Source organism: Lipomyces japonicus, assembly GCF_038497905.1.
Source record: "Lipomyces japonicus strain CBS 7319 unplaced genomic scaffold V1514scaffold_64, whole genome shotgun sequence".
NCBI lineage: Eukaryota > Fungi > Ascomycota > Lipomycetes > Lipomycetales > Lipomycetaceae > Lipomyces > Lipomyces japonicus.
Window position 1 is genome coordinate 35,576 of NW_027117876.1, and position 17,421 is coordinate 52,996.

The 17,421-nt window shown below is 42.3% G+C and overlaps 7 protein-coding genes across 7 annotated transcripts; 3 read left to right on the forward strand and 4 right to left on the reverse strand.

The window, feature by feature from the left end:
* Positions 1-18: 18 nt before the first annotated feature.
* On the reverse strand, positions 19-1,173 carry V1514DRAFT_337756 (transport protein particle component-domain-containing protein). Its single transcript, XM_066928729.1, has one exon. It carries the CDS (start codon positions 920-922, stop codon positions 185-187), a length of 738 nt encoding a protein of 245 aa, XP_066781049.1. The 5' UTR covers positions 923-1,173; the 3' UTR covers positions 19-184.
* A 59-nt stretch (positions 1,174-1,232) lies between these two features.
* V1514DRAFT_337758 (glycoside hydrolase) lies at positions 1,233-4,040 on the forward strand. Its single transcript, XM_066928730.1, has 4 exons — positions 1,233-1,438; positions 1,526-1,593; positions 1,646-1,767; positions 1,854-4,040. Exons 1-4 carry the CDS (start codon positions 1,335-1,337, stop codon positions 3,951-3,953), a joined length of 2,394 nt encoding a protein of 797 aa, XP_066781050.1. The 5' UTR covers positions 1,233-1,334; the 3' UTR covers positions 3,954-4,040.
* Positions 4,041-4,297: 257 nt separating this feature from the next.
* On the reverse strand, positions 4,298-5,415 carry V1514DRAFT_322394 (lactate/malate dehydrogenase; the record flags this gene model as incomplete). Its single annotated transcript, XM_066926111.1, has 3 exons — positions 4,298-5,230; positions 5,289-5,323; positions 5,382-5,415. 3 exons carry the CDS (start codon positions 5,413-5,415, stop codon positions 4,298-4,300), a joined length of 1,002 nt encoding a protein of 333 aa, XP_066781051.1.
* A 293-nt stretch (positions 5,416-5,708) lies between these two features.
* Positions 5,709-6,597, reverse strand: V1514DRAFT_354592 (ribosomal L28e/Mak16). The gene is made up of 3 exons (XM_066929596.1): positions 6,431-6,597; positions 5,974-6,295; positions 5,709-5,917 (listed from the first exon to the last, which is right to left on the reverse strand). Exons 1-3 carry the CDS (start codon positions 6,445-6,447, stop codon positions 5,825-5,827), a joined length of 432 nt encoding a protein of 143 aa, XP_066781052.1. The 5' UTR covers positions 6,448-6,597; the 3' UTR covers positions 5,709-5,824.
* A 54-nt stretch (positions 6,598-6,651) lies between these two features.
* On the forward strand, positions 6,652-7,769 carry V1514DRAFT_337771 (uncharacterized protein). Its single transcript, XM_066928731.1, has 3 exons — positions 6,652-6,826; positions 6,885-6,993; positions 7,056-7,769. The coding sequence occupies exons 1-3, from the start codon at positions 6,824-6,826 to the stop codon at positions 7,484-7,486; spliced, it is 543 nt and encodes a 180-aa protein (XP_066781053.1). The 5' UTR covers positions 6,652-6,823; the 3' UTR covers positions 7,487-7,769.
* Positions 7,495-8,499, reverse strand: V1514DRAFT_369896 (uncharacterized protein). Its single transcript, XM_066929964.1, has 2 exons — positions 8,363-8,499; positions 7,495-8,315 (listed from the first exon to the last, which is right to left on the reverse strand). Exons 1-2 carry the CDS (start codon positions 8,411-8,413, stop codon positions 7,608-7,610), a joined length of 759 nt encoding a protein of 252 aa, XP_066781054.1. The 5' UTR covers positions 8,414-8,499; the 3' UTR covers positions 7,495-7,607.
* A 6,290-nt stretch (positions 8,500-14,789) lies between these two features.
* On the forward strand, positions 14,790-16,350 carry V1514DRAFT_369897 (uncharacterized protein; the record flags this gene model as incomplete). Its single annotated transcript, XM_066929965.1, has 4 exons — positions 14,790-15,015; positions 15,086-15,299; positions 15,391-16,042; positions 16,114-16,350. The coding sequence occupies exons 1-4, from the start codon at positions 14,976-14,978 to the stop codon at positions 16,348-16,350; spliced, it is 1,143 nt and encodes a 380-aa protein (XP_066781055.1). The 5' UTR covers positions 14,790-14,975.
* Between the last annotated feature and the right edge of the window lie 1,071 nt (positions 16,351-17,421).

Below are 17,421 nucleotides of genomic sequence, written 5' to 3' on the forward strand. Positions count from 1 at the left end.
GCATGTGATTGATGTTTGATTTTGGCCTGAGTCATGACAAAACTGGACTGTCGTTGTTTATAACAGCATAATTTTTACATGGCACAACTAAAAATGCGTGTGGTTTTGCAATTACTTATTGGTGATTGTTCTCCAGTTGGCTAACTAACATACAAGGGGTTGTACTCCTTGACGACTCGTATATTTACTCCTGCCTCACCGTTTCTACGTGAAACGTCGCCACTGGGATGCCGTTGGTCTCTGCAACCACGGTGGCCTGCACTCCCAGCCCGGCCAACGCGCCTCGAACAAGGCCGGCCGGAAACCACAAGTACGGCGTCGCCCTGGCCGTTACGTTGCCTCCCGGTTCCGTGCTCATCCGCATTAGTAATCGGAACGACGAATCCGTGAGCACAAACACGCCACGATGGTTTGTTTTCAAATTGTCAATCTGCTTGCGAAATACCAGGCTCCATAAATCCTTGCAAATAAATTTCATCACGTCCAGCACATCTGTAAACCGCGGCCGGTCTTGAGAAAACCTCTCCACTACGGCCAGTCCGACTCGGTAACCCAAAGAGTCAATGTGCACCTGCACAGCTGCCCGCTTGTTTGAAATTCGAACCCCATCTGATACATGGTTAGGTTCGTGCGCGCCGCCGTCGTTCGCATTGTTCTTATTCTGTTCGCTTTCATCTTCCAATACTGAAACCACGCTGTTAGATAACGGTAGCAATTCTATAAGTAAAAAATCCAGGCACGCCAAGTTAAGATACATGGCATGCGGGTCCGTGAACACTGTCGGTAACGTGCCGGCCGTTACAGGATTCGATTGTGATCTGTGAGAAGTTGAAGATACCGATTCTGCCGAATTGGATTCTGCTTCTGTTATAGCACCGGTAACAGGCCTTGGTAAACTACTAGCATGTGATATAAATGCCATTTTGTAGTATGCTGCAGATTAATGAACCCGCTTGCCGGAATTTGGATGGATTACTGTACACAATAATGTTCGTGTAGTTTTTGACCTTAGGCAACTATTCACCGCTGTAAACAAGCTTGTTCTGTATAATTATCAAAGTCTTATACGATCTTTCAATTGCACTTGACAGTTGTTACCAGATTAATTTGGTATGTTTTATACGTAAGTTAACGTAAATAAATGCTGCAATACATTATACCTAGTTACATAGCATTATTTACCTGCGATGAGTGCACGCCGCACGTCAATTTATTAACACTTCTAAACGTTTAAATTAGATAATTGCAATTGTCCAAACATTTGTATTCAATACAATTGGCGCATACATATGTAGGAAAAGGCAATTTTTTTTCATTGGTTTGAAACAAGCACGATGGTCTCGTTATGGCTTTGGACATTAATCAGTGGTGCCATTGTGGCCTGGGGTTGTGCTCGCCCGGCCACAGCCTTTCCTAGAGACCACCTTGAAAAGCTAAAGTAAAAAGATTATACACAATTTTTTTAAAAAAAAAACCAAATTTGTGTGATAACAATATGCTAATATAGTTTTTTTTTTTTCCATAGAGAAGAAACCCGAGAAGCTTTCTATCATGGTTGGAATGCCTATTTGACTCATGCATTTCCCGATGACGGTTCGTGGTTGTTCTGAAATAGATGAATTTATTATTAATAACTGTTAATTAGAATTGGCGCCACTTTCTTGCATCGGTAGAGGAAGTGATCGGAAAAATGCATTGAATTTCGGAGTCAACGATGCGCTTGGTGATTTTTCGTTAACCTTGGTCGACAGTATTGATACTTTAGCCGTACGTTTTGTTACAGCCCCGAGACCCGCTACCCGCTCGTGTAGTTTTTTTAAAAAATACATTACAACTAACCATCCGAGCAATAGATTATGGGAGATCAAGCCGAATTTGAAGCCGCGGTTAAAAAAATAGAGCGATTTGTGCAATTTGACCTGCCTTCGCGTGTGCAAGTGTTTGAGACCACGATTCGCATGTTGGGCGGCTTGTTGTCCGCTCATACATATGCCACATCTTCACGATTGGGCAGCCAGATCACATGGTACGATGGCTCGTTACTGCGACTTGCTAAGGATTTAGGCGACCGGATCATGCCTGCGTTTGACACGCCGACGGGCATCCCATTGCCCAGGGTAAACTTGCAATCCGGTGATCCGCACGACAACATTACCGAAACATGTGCTGCTGGTGCCGGTAGTCTTGTTATCGAGATGGCCACGTTATCTCGATTAACTGGCGATGGCAAGTACGAAGCCGCAGCCCGGCGAGCCTTTTTTGCCATTTGGGACCGACGCACGACAAGCTTGAACTTGGTCGGATCTGCCATTGACGCCGTTTCTGGCATGTGGTTATCAGCCAATACCGGCATTGGCGCCAGTGTTGATTCTTTTTTTGAGTACGCATTAAAAGCGTACATATTTCTTGATGACGCGGCATTTTTGGACGTGTTTGTGCAATCGTATGATGCCATCAAGCATGTCATGCTGGAAGATGGCGGCTGGCTGTACCGCAACGTACACATTTTGACCGGATCAGAAGTCACCACGTGGATTGATTCGCTTTCTGCATTTTTCGCTGGCGTGCAAGTTCTCGCCGGCGATATCGACGGCGCCGTGAAATCTCACCTCGTGTATTACAAGCTTTGGATGGCGTATGGCGGATTGCCGGAACGATGGGACTACGCAACGAGCAAAGGCAGTGTCGGACTGCCATGGTACGGCCTGCGACCGGAATTTGTGGAATCAAACTACATGCTCTACCGTGCTACTGGGGATCCGTTTTACTTGCACGTTGGCGCACAAATTTTGAGTGACTTGCAAGCCAGGACGCGAGTTGCTTGCGGGTTTGCAACAGTGCATGACGTGCGCACGGCCGAATTGGAAGACCGCATGGAAAGTTATTTTTTAAGTGAAACGATTAAATATTTGTATTTGTTGTTTGATGTTGATAATCCCATCAACCATGATGATTCATCGTTCGTGTTCTCTACGGAGGCGCACCCGCTCAGGTTGAACATTGACTTGTTGAATCATTCCACTGCTTTGACACAGAATCAAGGACATGCGCGCGGCCGGTGGGCAAGAACGATTCCCAAGGTTGGCCGGGACGTTGGTGAAGATAAGCAAGGCACAAAGCTTGATAAAATTTTGGCACGCATATTCGATTTTTCGTCTGACCAACGTCAACAAGATCACGTCATTAATAACAATAACAATAATAATGACAATGATAATATTGAGAATAACAATTTTAGTGAATTATTAAAAAATTCAACATGCCAATTCGTGCCGGCTTTTAATTCGTTTTACTCACCGATCGCGTCATGGAGTCAGTTTTACCATTTGGATGGGTTATACAATTTTGCCTCACCGGTCGATAATAACAATGAAAATTTTGTACATGACAGTCACAAGTTTGCATCGCATTCGCAATTGTTTGCATCAAACATTTGTGATAATCACACGAGCAACAATCTTTGCAACAACAACAAATTTGAAAATGTCTCGGTGGTAATAGAAAATCAAGTGCGCGGCCGTACAATTATTGACCTGCCGCCGACGGATCCGCATGCCACGTCGCTCCCATTGCGAGCCGTGCAGATTCTAGAAGTAATTTTCCCGCCGGTCACGACCACTGGCAACGACGGCAACAGCGTTGAGAGTAATAATGGACAGAGCAAGCTGGTGCAACGTGGTATTGACATTGAAGCATTCTCGCTTGATGGCCATCGAGTCAAGTTTGCGCTCGATCATCATCGTGATCATGATGTGTATGAGGACGACGGTACGGATGAGTTAAAAATTCTGTCGATTGGTTCCAAACGAGTGCTTGGTACCGTGCGGGTACAAAGCTTAATGTCATCGTCTCCGTCGTCTCTGTCATCATCATCTGTAAGCATTTTTGACGTTTCACCAGACGGTAAAATTCGGTTACATGGATATGAAGTTAACAATTTAATAATTGGATAAAACAAGGTCATCATTTTTTCGGGAATGCTGTTGTATATTATTCTTTTTTTTTTGGTGCATGTGCATATATAAATTGGTTTTGTTCAAGCATTTGTAGAAAGTAAAAAAAAACTTCAAGAAAAAGAACTTGCTTCTAATAAATTCTAAAAATAAAATTGAGGAACAATTATATTCCAGAACCAAAACAAAATTACAAACCAAAAAAAAAAAAATAGTATCGACCATTAGGAGAATTTATTCATGCAAAAAAAAATTTTGGACAATCATAATTCATATCCTGAGGAGTAAGGTTAGTTTACCCTGAGAACTCCTGAAATTATGGGGATTGGAATATATGATGAAGCTTACTTAGCAGGTGCAGGGGCAACAATAAAGTCAACACCCTTTTTAATATTGGCAGCAAGACCAGAGTAAGCAACCTTAAGCAGGCCAAGCTCATAGTCAGACGCCTTGGAGATCAAGTTGTGAACCTTAGTTGCGCCCTGAGGACCCAATTCAACTGGGGTAGAAAAGTAATCCAACCCACCAGTGGCGGACTTCACTTCTTCACCACCAGGAATGCCCGAAAGATAAACATAAGTATTTTCAACCAAACCAGACTGACCAGATGCGGCTTTGAGAATTGATTCGACAAAACGGAAACCGGCGTAAGCCATGGACAATGTTGCCGATCCTTTGCCCTCTTTCGCCTGGACGACTTCGTCACCACCAAATTGGATTCGCTTGATCAGGCCATCACGAACGTCATCAGTTAGGCCATCAACTTTGGGTTGAGCGAGGGACAATAGGGGCACGATGGTATCACCAGAATGGCCACCAATGACCGGAATGCGGTATGATGAAGGATCAGCCTGGCCGGTGATTTGTGCCGTAAATGTCTCAGAACGTACAATATCGAGCGTGGTGACACCAAACACTTTTGCCGGGTTAAACACCCCGTGCTTCTTCAAAACTTCGACCGCGATGGGAACGGTGGAATTGACCGGGTTGGAAATGACGAGCACAAAAGCGGTTGGAGCGTATTGGGCAATACCGGTGACAAGATCACGAACAATGCCAGCATTGATATTAAACAGATCATCACGGGTCATGCCAGGCTTTCTGGGAATGCCTGCTGGGATGACAATGACATCAGCGCCGGTGAAGGCAAGCTTAAGTCCGTCTTCAGCGGGCAGATAGCCGGTAACTTTAGCTCTGGACGAGATGTGGGACAAGTCTGCGGCCACGCCGGGCGAATTGACCACATCGTAGAGGGCGAGTTCAGACACGTAGGGGGACTTTTAAGGAGTTAGATCAATGCCGATAAAAGTCGCATGGCAAATGTGTCTGACTTACGAGCTTGAGGAGGAGAGAAAGAGGTTGGCCGATACCTATAAAAACGCAATAAAGTTAGCGCATCGAGGCCCTCCGGCATGTAGAGCAACTCACCTCCAGCAGCACCGGCGACGACAGCTTTAACCATTGGTAAAAAGATAGGCGGGAGGAGTGGTGGTAGTAACTAGACGATGGATGTCAGAGGGCGATCGGAGGGAGGGACGGCCGACAAGTATATATAGCCGAGAGTGCGAGTAAGTGCTTGTGCGACACGGATAGGTGGAAGAAGAGGGGGCGGAGCGGCAAGCGGCAAGCGGCAAGAAGCGTGTTGAGGTTCGGTCGGTTAGCAAAACAACGGCTGTGATTTCTGCGTGAAAATGGCGGGTAAATGCAACCCCCGTGAGTGAGCTATTACGTAACCACAAGCGCGGGGAAGTTGCTGACATCCTGATTACGTACAGTGCATGTCGTTTACAAGTGACCTCAGTATTGTACTCAATTTTTCAATTAATTTTTATTATAAGTACATGCATGCATATAATGAACGCGGTTTTTGTTTAGGCAGACACCTTTTTGCCTCTGGTCTTCTTGGCAAAAGTCTTCTTGCCGGTCTTGGTTTTGAGTAAAGCAGACGCCCGGGTGACAGCAGCCTGTACAAATCAACGGTTAGCTCTTCATTACGCATGCAAATGCACAGTTCACTTACCGCTCTCAAGTCATCTCTGTAGTTCTTGCTGATTCCAGCAACGGCGGCGTAAACCTTTCTCTGGCTCTTGTAAGGCTTGAAAGTCGTGGTCACGGTAGTCTTGGCCGGGGTGGCAAAAGTGCCTTGCTTCTTGGTCAACACCGAGATTGCGCCATTCTCAGTCAATGACACGCCAATGGCCTTAGAGTTGGCAACACCAGAGTACTTGTAGGCGTGCTTGTTGGTCAAGTTCAATGGCTCACGTGAGAATTGCACGCCAGCAGCGGTCTTGCGCTTCACCAAGTATGAAGAGTTTGCGCGGGTCAGTTCCCAGATAAGATCGCTATAAAAAAACATAAACGTTAGCCGTCCTGTCATGCCGTTGTTTGCCCTTTCATTTCATTCCTTAATCATATGGACCAGGTGCATGAAAAAAAAATAACTAATTTAAAAACCACACTGTTTTGTATTAACCTACTTTGAAATGGAGCTCATTGTTGTGTCGATGTCGTGAATATGGAAGATCAAGAACTCGCTTGCACGCTGCTGTCTCTGTCTGCCACTGTTGCGCGGCGCCGGGTTCGCACGCCCAGTTCCGTGATGGCAGTTGTGTTGTTGGGGTTTAATTTGTTAGGGCTAAACGCAGTCACACTTGCTACTCCTGTCTTGATTTCTTTTCACTGTCTACACAATTCTCAAGTCTTTTCGTGGCAGTGCAAATGTGGCAGCGTTGCACCCGCCACATATGCCACTAGCTGTCATCGACTGGGACCCATGAAATTATTTCCGCACTACAACAATTAAACTTCAATTACCGCACATGCTATTCACGTGATGGTGACGTTGCTCCCGCTATCAACTTGATCATTAAATGGTAATTATCGTCGAAACCTAGCCAGTTGATCTGACTCTGAACGCAAATGGCTAAACAGGGCTCATCCAGCTTTTTTTTGCCAGATGACTATCTGACCGTGTTGTCATGGGCAGTGTTCGTGTCTATCTTCACCATCACCGCCCTGTACGCAACTCGCAAGAAATGGGGTATGCATGCTTTTTCCACCAGTTACAGATGTGTATCCACTGTTCCCGCTGACTTCTACTAGAACCATGGGCACGAGCAAACCTGCCGATATATTCGTTTTTCGTTCCACTGCAGCCTCATGTGCGCGGTAGGGCAGGCGCAGGATATTTGCCAGGGAACTCATCAACTGGCGCACTACCCAGGTCATCATTGCTGCCAACGTCGTCATCGTCGTCATCAACGTCCAACAATGTGCCACTTTCATCTTTTGAATCCGACATTGCTTCTGGCCTGACGTCAGAAAACTTTAACCTGCAAACCAACAACCTCGCACTCGGAGACAGTAGGCAGGGTCTGGCTGAAGATTCAAAACTTGAGATCCAAACCATCATGCGCGAAAAACACGTCGGCTTCGACCAAGCTCGCCAAATTTACACTGCTCGTGTGCTCGAGCGCAATAATATCGGGCCTGATGGCCGGCCTCGTGACCCGCGCGCTGTGTTTTTCAGTTAGAATTACTAGTTCATTTAATAGATTTGCAAAACCATTATCTTGACATATATTAAAACAGCAAACTCCGGGTTACTCCCCACTAAGTGATATACATTCATGATCATTGTTATTACTATCCTCATCAATATTCAGATTTTATTTCATGCCGCTGTGCTAAAAAATCTCGTCGTATGAGCAGCGCCATGCCGACAAACCCGCCGTACACGGCCATGCACACGGCCATGCCGACCGCAAGTTCATCTGGCGTGTAATGCTGCAAAAGCGCTTCCCTGGTAAACACGATCCGGCTGTTATAATGCTTAATCACGGGCGTGATTATTTTGCCTGCCGCCCAACACCCGGCCACAAGCACGCTGATCACGGTGATGCCGCTGACCACTATGGCTGGCACAACCGCCACCGTCGCGTACGCCGTCGGATTAAAATCTGTAATTAATCCTTCTACCAGAAAATTATCATCCATATCTATGCTGTAATTATTGCTAAACTCTTCGAACTGGTTATTCTTAAACCTAATACTCATGTCATTCGAACGCATATTTGCATCTATATGCGCCTCCGAAGCCTGTACGTATTCCACATCAAAGCTGTCCTCAAAATAATCATGATCATCATCATATTCTTTTTCATTTACAGTCGTGGTCTCAATCGCATTAACATGATCAGCTCTTGGGTATTCTGATTCATGGTATTCATCATCGTTATCATTGTCCGCTCCATCATGTTCTTCTCCTCCTCCTTTTTCTTCTTCTATCTGTTCTACCTCTTGCTCTTCTTGAACTTCTTCATTTTGAATGGGTCGAACAAAAATTTGATTTTTCTTTTTATTCTGAACACGCGTCAGAGTTTGCAATCCTTCGAATAAAGCGTTCTTACCTTTCTAATAGACAGAACTTTTCGAATGATCCTTCTAGTTTTGATAAACATTTTTTGTATTTTTTTTTAAAAAAAAAATCTGAAAGGTATTTTATCAATCGCAACAGGGGTATGTGCGTCTTTGGAATGGTTGATCGATGTCAAACAAGGAAGATCGACTTGGGTTTTCATATGAACACATATTTACCAAATCCTGACGCCGTTGCCCTAGTGACGGAGTACTCCTGCACAAGTATCACAAACCTCTTGACGGTAATTGCAAGATTAGAGTTTAGATACTAACTGAGAAAATGATTTGTGCTTTTTATTATTTGTTGGTAGTAAACGAGATGACTACAACTTATAGAACAAACAAATCGAGCTCAATTACTAGTCATTTTGTATTTTAGCTATTTGATTTTTTTTTAGCTTGGGTAAAATGTTGTTATGGACATTTTTAAAGGGTTATTGTACCTGTCAAAGTCAGGTATCTGGACGTGTTTCATACGTTTCATAGCTTTTGTTTCACTGCATCTCCTTCTCACATCCAAAATAAATAAATAAATAAATAAATAAAATCTGCTCATAAATTAAGGTACGGTATGCATTAGTTCAATCATTGTCGAGTGAGATCATCTAATGCGGTTCAAGCCCGTTAATGTTTGTTGTAACACTTTGTCAGCCAGCAGGGGTGGATGGAGCTGGCATTAAAACCTGGAATTAGACGTCATCCGTCTATTCTCAAGGTACAGTTATTTGTATTATTATTGTTTGATATTATTGTTTGATATTATATTTTATATTATTTTATATTATTTTATATTATTTTATATTATTTTATATTAATACAAAATTACGTCAAATGTCGCGAGTAATTAGTTGTCGTGATGGCAACACGGGGGAAAATAAACGAAATTTACTGCCTTTCTAATGCTGAGTTGACAGAGCTCAAGAATCTGCTGGAGCAAGGCAAGATCAGCTTATCCGCGAGCACATAATGAGCCCCGGTCATTTATGTCTAAAAGAAAAATGAGACGCTGCGCATTGTCATGAACGAACCCTGACACCACGTCCGACAACGCGATTGCGACGCACGGATACAGAACACGGGTGTTCGGAAAACAGATGTTACAGCACGGAGGATAGTATGAAACCAAGTTGTTTGTATCATGCGTTATTTGAAAGTTTATTGTACGGAAACATACCGAGAGAATAGTGATATAAGAATGGAGCCATTTCCCACATCTTAATACGGGCAATAACCAAAGACCAGATTGTAAAAGTTGACTCCAGGTTTGTTTTAATATTCTTAAAGGTATGTTTCCACAATGCTTAGTTTATTAGTTATTTAGTGTTAAATTCTCAAAGTTTAATAAGAGTCTTTGTTCGAGTCGTACATTCTTACACGCATGTGCATAGGTTGTCGTGCACTGTGCCCGACTCGACGAGTTTCTAGATTTCTTGATAACAATAAGGGTATTCACTAAGATAGACTTAATCAGTGGTTACTTCCAGATTCAGGTTCATCCACAGTAACGCCATAACATAGCGTTTCGTTCCAGGTATGACCACTATCAGTTCAATGTCATGTCATTTTGGCTTTACTGCGCCAGCCACGTTCCAATCTTTTACGCATACCGTGTTCGCAAAAAAATTAGATGAGTTTTGTGTAATCTATTTTGATGAAATACTCGTTTTGCTCTGATATTATGACGAAACTAGCTTTCGGAGATGTTCCTCAACCATAATTGAGTCTTCTTCTCCGGACCAATAATCGATGTTAGCAATTCCGACATATTAGTTCTGGGGACACAAGCTTGCTCTTGAAGTAACGACAATACAAAAGTTTTACGGCTTTGATTCTGAAAGGGGATAACGATGGAAAGACGGGGAGGGGAGGGGGGTCTCTTCCCTTGGGACGTCTTCACATGATGATGAGCCCAGTTTTGACGTACAAGTTCAAACGAGCTTGGTCAAAAGCATCGAACCACGTCTCGATGAGTTGGCGAACTCTTGGGCCAGCTCGTTGACCTACAGAAAATTTGGACGTATTCTTGGGACATTTGAAGAGACGGGCCAGATAGGAATCTGCACTAAAGAGGGAAAAGTGATGTTAACGAGCGTCCATATTCTGTTATTGTTGTATAATAAGAGCTTTGTCCTTCTATTTTTAGTTTTAATAATTATACAGCGTCAATAAAAACATAATCAATAAATAAATATTTATTTATTTGTTCTATTTGCTTCGTAGGGGGTTCTATCCACATTCATATATTTTCTATTTGGGTTCTCATTATTACTATTTTACTTTTATCATCATAATTGATCTCGTCATAAATCTTATTCTTTCTCATTTTTCATTCTTAGGTTAGGTTCCATCTTGATCTCAGATTGGAACTACTACCAATTGGTAGCTATACTTTAAGACTTATGGAATCGCAAGTTGATAATACCACGCACAGCACTCCATCGTCAACTAACGAGGCTGAGGAACTTAAGCACACGACGACAAGTTCAGAAATTCGCACGTGCAGTCAACGCTGCTGTTACGAGGGGCACAAACCAATAACAACTCGATGATGAATTAGATGGAACAATGATACAGTATATTCTGTTTGGAGAACAACTATAGATCATTTTCCTAAACCTAATTCCAACTCTTAATAGCGAATTATCTCTGCATGTGTAGATATGTCAGGTAACAATGGGCCATGTGGTGGTGGAATCCATCATATTTTAAATGGACTAACTGGTTCGGTGTAAGAACCACGGCTCGAACAAAGACTCTTATCCAAACTTTGAGATAAATTGTCGGTAATAATTGGCACAACCTAGGAATCGTTGTAAACCCTTCTTGGTTGTCGGTGCTTGCCATTGATGAATCGCTTCAACTTTGTGTCATCATTCATTAACACACCCTCATCAGATAGCGAAAAGCCCAGGAAGTAGGTACGCGAAACACAAAATTCACTCTTTTATCTTTGACATATAAGCCATTATCAATCAGGCGTCTCAAAATTGCGCGCATGTGAACGATGTGATCTCTCTCAGACTCGGAGAAGATCAAAATATCGTCGAGATAAACAATGGCGCACACATCCAAAAATTCGTGTAAGACTTCGTTGATTAGGGCTTGGAAAGTAGCCCAAATTGCATAACTCGATATTCAAAATGACCATAGCGCGTCTTAAATGCTGTTTTCCATTCGTCACCTTCCGCAATTCTCACAAAGTTATATGCACCTCGTAAGTCCAACCTGGTAAATATCTTGACGCCTTGAACTCGGCTCAATAATTCACTGATCAATGGGAGCGGGTAGGCATTCTTGGTAGTGATCGCGTTCAAACCGCGATAATCAATTACAGGACTGTGACTTCCATCCTTCTTTGGCACAAAGAACAGGGCCGAGCTGGCAGGTGACTGTGATCTGCAGATAAAGCCCTTCTTCAGATTTTCATCGATATATTCTTTTAGTATCCTTAGTTCAGGCTCGGCTAAAGGATAAATCCGTGACTTCGGTAACGTGGCGTTCGGTGACAGTTCGATCTTGTGGTCATAACTTCTTCTTGGTGGTAACTGGCCCGCTTTAATCTTCGAAAACGCTTCTTTTAAATTTTCATAAAACCCTGAGATTTCTGTGGGTAGTTTCCTTTCTTGTTTTATTGCCGTCTTTTCACGTTCTGACATTGCATTCAAACTGATTGCTTCTGGGCTTTCTCCGTCTTTCGCAAAAGTGATTGATCTTTCCTTCCAGTTGATGATTGGATTATACTTTTCCAACCATGTTAAACCCAAATTAACTCCCGAATGATGTAACTTCGCCACAATCAATTCGATCTCTTGTTCCCTTCCAGCAACACTGACTCGTGCCGAGACCTTCCTGTCTGCCTTTACCCGATGTCCATCCGCTAACTCGATTATCTTACCAAGGGCTCCGTTTCTAACTTATTTAATTTTACGAACGTTGTGTCTATGAAAGAGCCTGTTGCTCCGCAATCAACTTGGGCTTTAGCATTCAACAAATATGGATCAAAAATTATATTAATGTCTAGACACAACGCTCGATTCCCGAACGATTTAACAACTCGCAGCAATAGGGCGTTCGTTGCACTTATTGGCGTCTTTCGTTTAAAGGGCAGTCCATCTTTAAATGGTCCCCCTGTCCACAGATCCAACATAGCCCTTGTTCAGATCTCCTGGCTCTCTCTTCCGCTGACACGCGCGGCCTCGGCGTGTCTATGCGAGCTTGAAATTCTCCCAATTGCATGGGCTCGGGCCCGAGCTTGCCCCCGTACCGAAAGGTCGTCGAAACGTAGGGTTTGCGACGCGGTCCGTAAAGTTGCGAATGGATCGTTCATTGGCTGATTCCATCCTGTTGTTCTCAGCCAATATCGCCGCATCGATAGTCGTTTGATAATCTTCCGGACGCCCTAACCTGGCAATATCCTGTCTGATTTCCAACTTCAGGCCATCGTAGAAAGAATCCTTCAAGGCAGCTTCATTGTACTGCATGTAGGGTGCCAACGATTGAAACTCGGCAACATAAGCAGCCACACTAGTGACCTGTCGGAGGCTGCGGAACCGACGTTTACGCGCGGCCTCATCGTCCCCACCCCGAAATGTGCTCAGAAAGTGGTCCAAGAAATCGTCAAAAGTGTCATACCGTTGCAGTCTCTCCGCATGGCGCACGATCGGGTTTACAAATTGTAAGGCCGACCCACGCAAGTACGATTTGAACAGGATTATACACTTTTCGAGTGTATCAGGTTGCCCGGTATACGTCAGGTAGTCACTCACGGACTGAACAAAGTCCTCCACCTTATCCTTTCCTGAGGAAAATTTGTCTGGTTCCTTAATCTTTGGGAACATCTGTGGGCAGATTTGGATCGGTCCTCCCGTTTATGCCTCCCTCAGCCGGGTCAACTCGGTCTGTGTTCTCAAAGTTTGGATAAGAGTCTTTGTTTGAGCCGTGGTTCTCACATTCGGCATACTGGCTGCGAATTCCCGTACCTTTACACAATTTCTGTATTGCTCTCTAGTTATTAATTTGCATCTTATCGTAATCGTAATCATATTTGACTATACAAATAACAAATATTCTCATATCGTGTCCACCCTTAAATAACTGAAGGAAGAAAGTAAGAGCGCGGTAGGGTTGGCAAGACCCTTGCGAGCGACCTGAATAACTTTCAAGAACAGAACTTCTTTATGAATTACAATAGTTTAAAAGATATACAATGATGGACTATTTTTGTATCTACAAATGACGATGACAAACCCAGGAAATAAAAGATTAAATGTGAAATTCAAAACACAAGAGATACAAGTTATATGTTTGGTTCCAATTTACCTTGTAAAGAAAAAGTTAAGTATTCCGATATGCAACAATTAAAGGGAGAGCCATAATTGGACCAATATAGTTATTTGTTTTACATATCATAAATTCTGCATGTAAGTTTTGGGCCGAAGACCAACCTTATATGTATAACAAGTGGCGATGCTTTTCTTTATAGAGATGGTGTCACATTTGCGCTAATGTTTAAAGAAAACTTATGGATGTTGTCAAGATACAAGATATATATATAACTCTAACTGCAAAAAATTTAAGTAATAACTGAATGATTATTGCTAATCAGACTCGATACGTATTTCGGGTTCAACTTGAGTTTGGTTAATTAGTTCTTTAGATTCCAAACACCGCGACTGACGTGCAAACGTTTGAGCTAGTTATTTCAAAAAAGTTTCACTTCACACATATCATAGTCCTCAATAAATTATTCTCAAAAGACTCATGTACAAAATTCTTCCATCCCATCATCGCCCGCAGCTCAGAATTTTGACCGCAAACTTTAGGAAATAACCCCGTAAGTTCAATATACCATCGCTAGTGTCAAAAATTCCTTCAGTAAACTAGGATAGCAGACCATTTTAAAGCCGTAAACTCACACAATGAAATTGCACAGATACCTGCCAGTACTGCAAAGATCTCCAGTCATATTCACCACAGCTATGACCCGCGTTTTCCAAATACAGTCATCCGGCTTTCCTATTAAATATCGCGACCGCCGACTCAGGTTCATAACTAGCCGTCTTTTTTTCTTCAGTAAAAATATAATAATGCATTATGCCATAACTTCACTACTGTCGGTACCATTTTAATCTCGATCAAGAATATATCTCTGCTATAATAAAATCATGACTTGGTATCGTTTAAGGTATAGTTTGCAGAAAATCTGACGTATAAATCATGATATCGAACACGTAATAATAATCTAAACATTAAGCAATTTTTCTGTAGTGCCGGTTAATATATAAACGCAAAAATCCCCATAGTCCATTCAAAAGTCTTTCTCGTATTACGTCATTGTGACTTTATGGTCAAGTTCCCTATTTTGGTTAGTTAAAAATTAGTGCAATCATCTCATTTTTAGGCACCTTATACTCCACATCTGACCAGTAAATCAAATAACAACCCATTCAAACGATGGCATGTTCATCACCATTTAATCAATTTATTGTTGCCCGCTATGATTCACTCATATAGTTATATATATCTCACCAAAATTTTGTTTTTTCTTTGTCTTTTAGACCAAATAATACCTTAGTCTATTTTAATTACAGAAAACAAAAAATAATGCTCATCTTTAGTCGATTCAAGAACTGCTTTAAATTTCATCCAAGATCGTCCGAACGTTTGCGTCGCAAACCGATGATGGATTATTGAAAACGCCGTTATATGATCTTCATTCAAGATCGTCCGAACGTTTGCGTCGCAAACCGATGATGGATTATTGAAAACGCCGTTATATGATCTTCATTTGTCTCATGGCGCTACGATGGTGCCATATGCGGGTCACAGTATGCCTATGACTTATGCGGAACAGTCACATATTGAATCGCATAACTGGGTGCGACAAAGTGTCGGCATTTTTGACGTTTCTCATATGTGCCAGCACGTGTGCGTGATACCAAATACCTTTATTTCTTTTTATTTATTTATTTATTTTTTCGGTTGATTAAAATTAACAGATCGAATTTGATGTATATAGATTTGCTGGACAAAATGCAACCAAATTTTTAGAACAGATCACACCATCAGATTTAATCGAACTGGAACCGTCTAGATGGAAGTTAAGCGCGTTAATGCTTCGCACAGGCGGCATTCTTGGTGACACCATCATTGCAAAGTTAGGTCAGGATGGGTATTACATAGTTACAAATGCTGCGTGCAAGGACAGGGATCTTACGTTTTTGCGGTTCTTATTAGAATCATTGCCTGGTAGTGTGGATAATGAAGTTCTTGCAGGCTGGGGCTTGATTTCCGTGCAAGGTCCCAAGGCAGCAATCTTATTGGCGAAGCTGACTGATGATAACTTGTCAAATTTAAAATTTGGAAGAACTGCATTTGCTAATTTTGGTGGAAACTCACATTTTGTTTCGCGAAGCGGATATACCGGTGAGGACAGGTTCGAAATCTCGTTGCCGCCGGCCCACACATTGCATTTTACCGAGCAACTGTTGAACCGCGTGCCAGTCACGCGGCTCATTGGATTGGCGGCCCGAAACTCGTTCAGATTGGAAGCTGGGCTGTGCTTGTACGGCAATGATATTGATGAGACTACGACGCCCGTGGATGCGTCATTGCGGTTCATCGTAGGGAAGCGGCGCTTGGCGGAAAGTGGATTTAACGGGTTTGATACCGTAAGCAAACAGCTCGAGGCTACAGCCACTGACCAGAGGCCGCATCGGGTCGGGTTTAAGTTGATTTCCAGCCCGCCAGCACGGGAAGGCGCGAAAAAGATGGCAAGACCGAGATTGGCAGGATCACGTCTGGCTGCCCGTCGCCTACGCTTGGTTACAACATCGCGATGGGATACGTGTCGGCAATTAATAATTCGGACAAGAAGAAGTTGAGTTCAGGTGATAACGTGTTGATCGAGATTAGGGACGTTAAGAGACCGGCAAAGATCACCAAGATGCCGTTTGTCAAGCCAAAATATTATCGTTAACCATTTCATAATGCATAACATTTAAATAACTTCATAGTCTATAAATAATCTAGGCATATATTTAGAATTGTTGGTAAAAACAGTATTAATATCAGCAACTATTCTTACAGCAACGCAAGCTGGCTAGCTTATATGAATTTCCGCTGTTTTCGCACCCATGACGTTAATCACTGTTGATATCGTTGTTCCGATGCCCAAGTTCATTGCAAATACTTGCGAGAAAATCACTTTTACTGCCGCTCTACCCGAGAACTATTGTTTGCCGATCAGAATTATTGAAAATATAACTGGCACGTCAGAATGACAAATATTTACGTACTAATATGTATGGTAATTCACTTGTGCTATATAAGTATTAATTTCTCACTTCATTGGTTTGTGTTCTTTCTGTATTTCGGTAACAATAATAATGAGCCAATAATAATTCAATGATTCGTCCGAGTCCATTACTATGATGCGACTTGATTAAACACGAAGCACGATATCAATCTATATGCAAAGCTTTTTTTGTTTTTTACAGCTAAGCTGATAAAGTCTAATTTCTTTATCGTATTTTTATTACTTGTGTGATAATTGTCTGTCATTAATTGCAAGTCATTTCAAAAAGGGCCTGCGTGCAAATAGAATGAATATTGAATATAAGCTTCGTCAAAAATTCAATGTCTGTAATTCTATTAAAATCTGGCTAAATCCTGAAGCCATTTCTGGTGTAACAACCATATAGAATGTGCTACACTCTGATAAAAAAATTTCATGTAGCCGGGAACGGACAAACTATATTAACTTCAGCAAATATATTGGTAACGGTTATATAACATGATGGCTACATGATGTTAATGTTTAGATTTATATAATACATGTATATTTAGTCTTTTTAAATAAAAACAAAAACAGTAATAAATATCTTTTTCTTTTCTTTTTAACCGGGGAAATGCATTTGTGCACGTATTCCTTGGGTTGCTAATACCAAGGCGTGTGGAACTCGCACGTTACACGCGCAATATCCACTAAAGACCCGTTGCAACCGACACAAGACTAATTGCTTGTGTCAAAATCATGTCGAGAAGAAAA

What these genes read in the sequence shown, in the direction of transcription:
- V1514DRAFT_337756 (XM_066928729.1), bottom strand. Translation starts at nt 922, where the DNA reads ATGGCATTTATATCACATGCTAGTAGTTTACCAAGGCCTGTTACCGGT.
- V1514DRAFT_337758 (XM_066928730.1), top strand. Translation starts at nt 1,335, where the DNA reads ATGGTCTCGTTATGGCTTTGGACATTAATCAGTGGTGCCATTGTGGCC. An exon ending in GACCACCTTGAAAAGCTAAA is followed by an intron (nt 1,439 to 1,525) that starts GTAAAAAGATTA and finishes TTTTTTCCATAG; the next exon opens with AGAAGAAACCCGAGAAGCTT. An exon ending in TCATGCATTTCCCGATGACG is followed by an intron (nt 1,594 to 1,645) that starts GTTCGTGGTTGT and finishes ACTGTTAATTAG; the next exon opens with AATTGGCGCCACTTTCTTGC.
- V1514DRAFT_354592 (XM_066929596.1), bottom strand. An exon ending in ACAGAGATGACTTGAGAGCG is followed by an intron (nt 5,918 to 5,973) that starts GTAAGTGAACTG and finishes TGATTTGTACAG; the next exon opens with GCTGCTGTCACCCGGGCGTC.
- V1514DRAFT_337771 (XM_066928731.1), top strand. An exon ending in CGCAACTCGCAAGAAATGGG is followed by an intron (nt 6,994 to 7,055) that starts GTATGCATGCTT and finishes GACTTCTACTAG; the next exon opens with AACCATGGGCACGAGCAAAC.
- V1514DRAFT_369896 (XM_066929964.1), bottom strand. Translation starts at nt 8,413, where the DNA reads ATGTTTATCAAAACTAGAAGGATCATTCGAAAAGTTCTGTCTATTAGA. An exon ending in AAGTTCTGTCTATTAGAAAG is followed by an intron (nt 8,316 to 8,362) that starts GTAAGAACGCTT and finishes ACGCGTGTTCAG; the next exon opens with AATAAAAAGAAAAATCAAAT.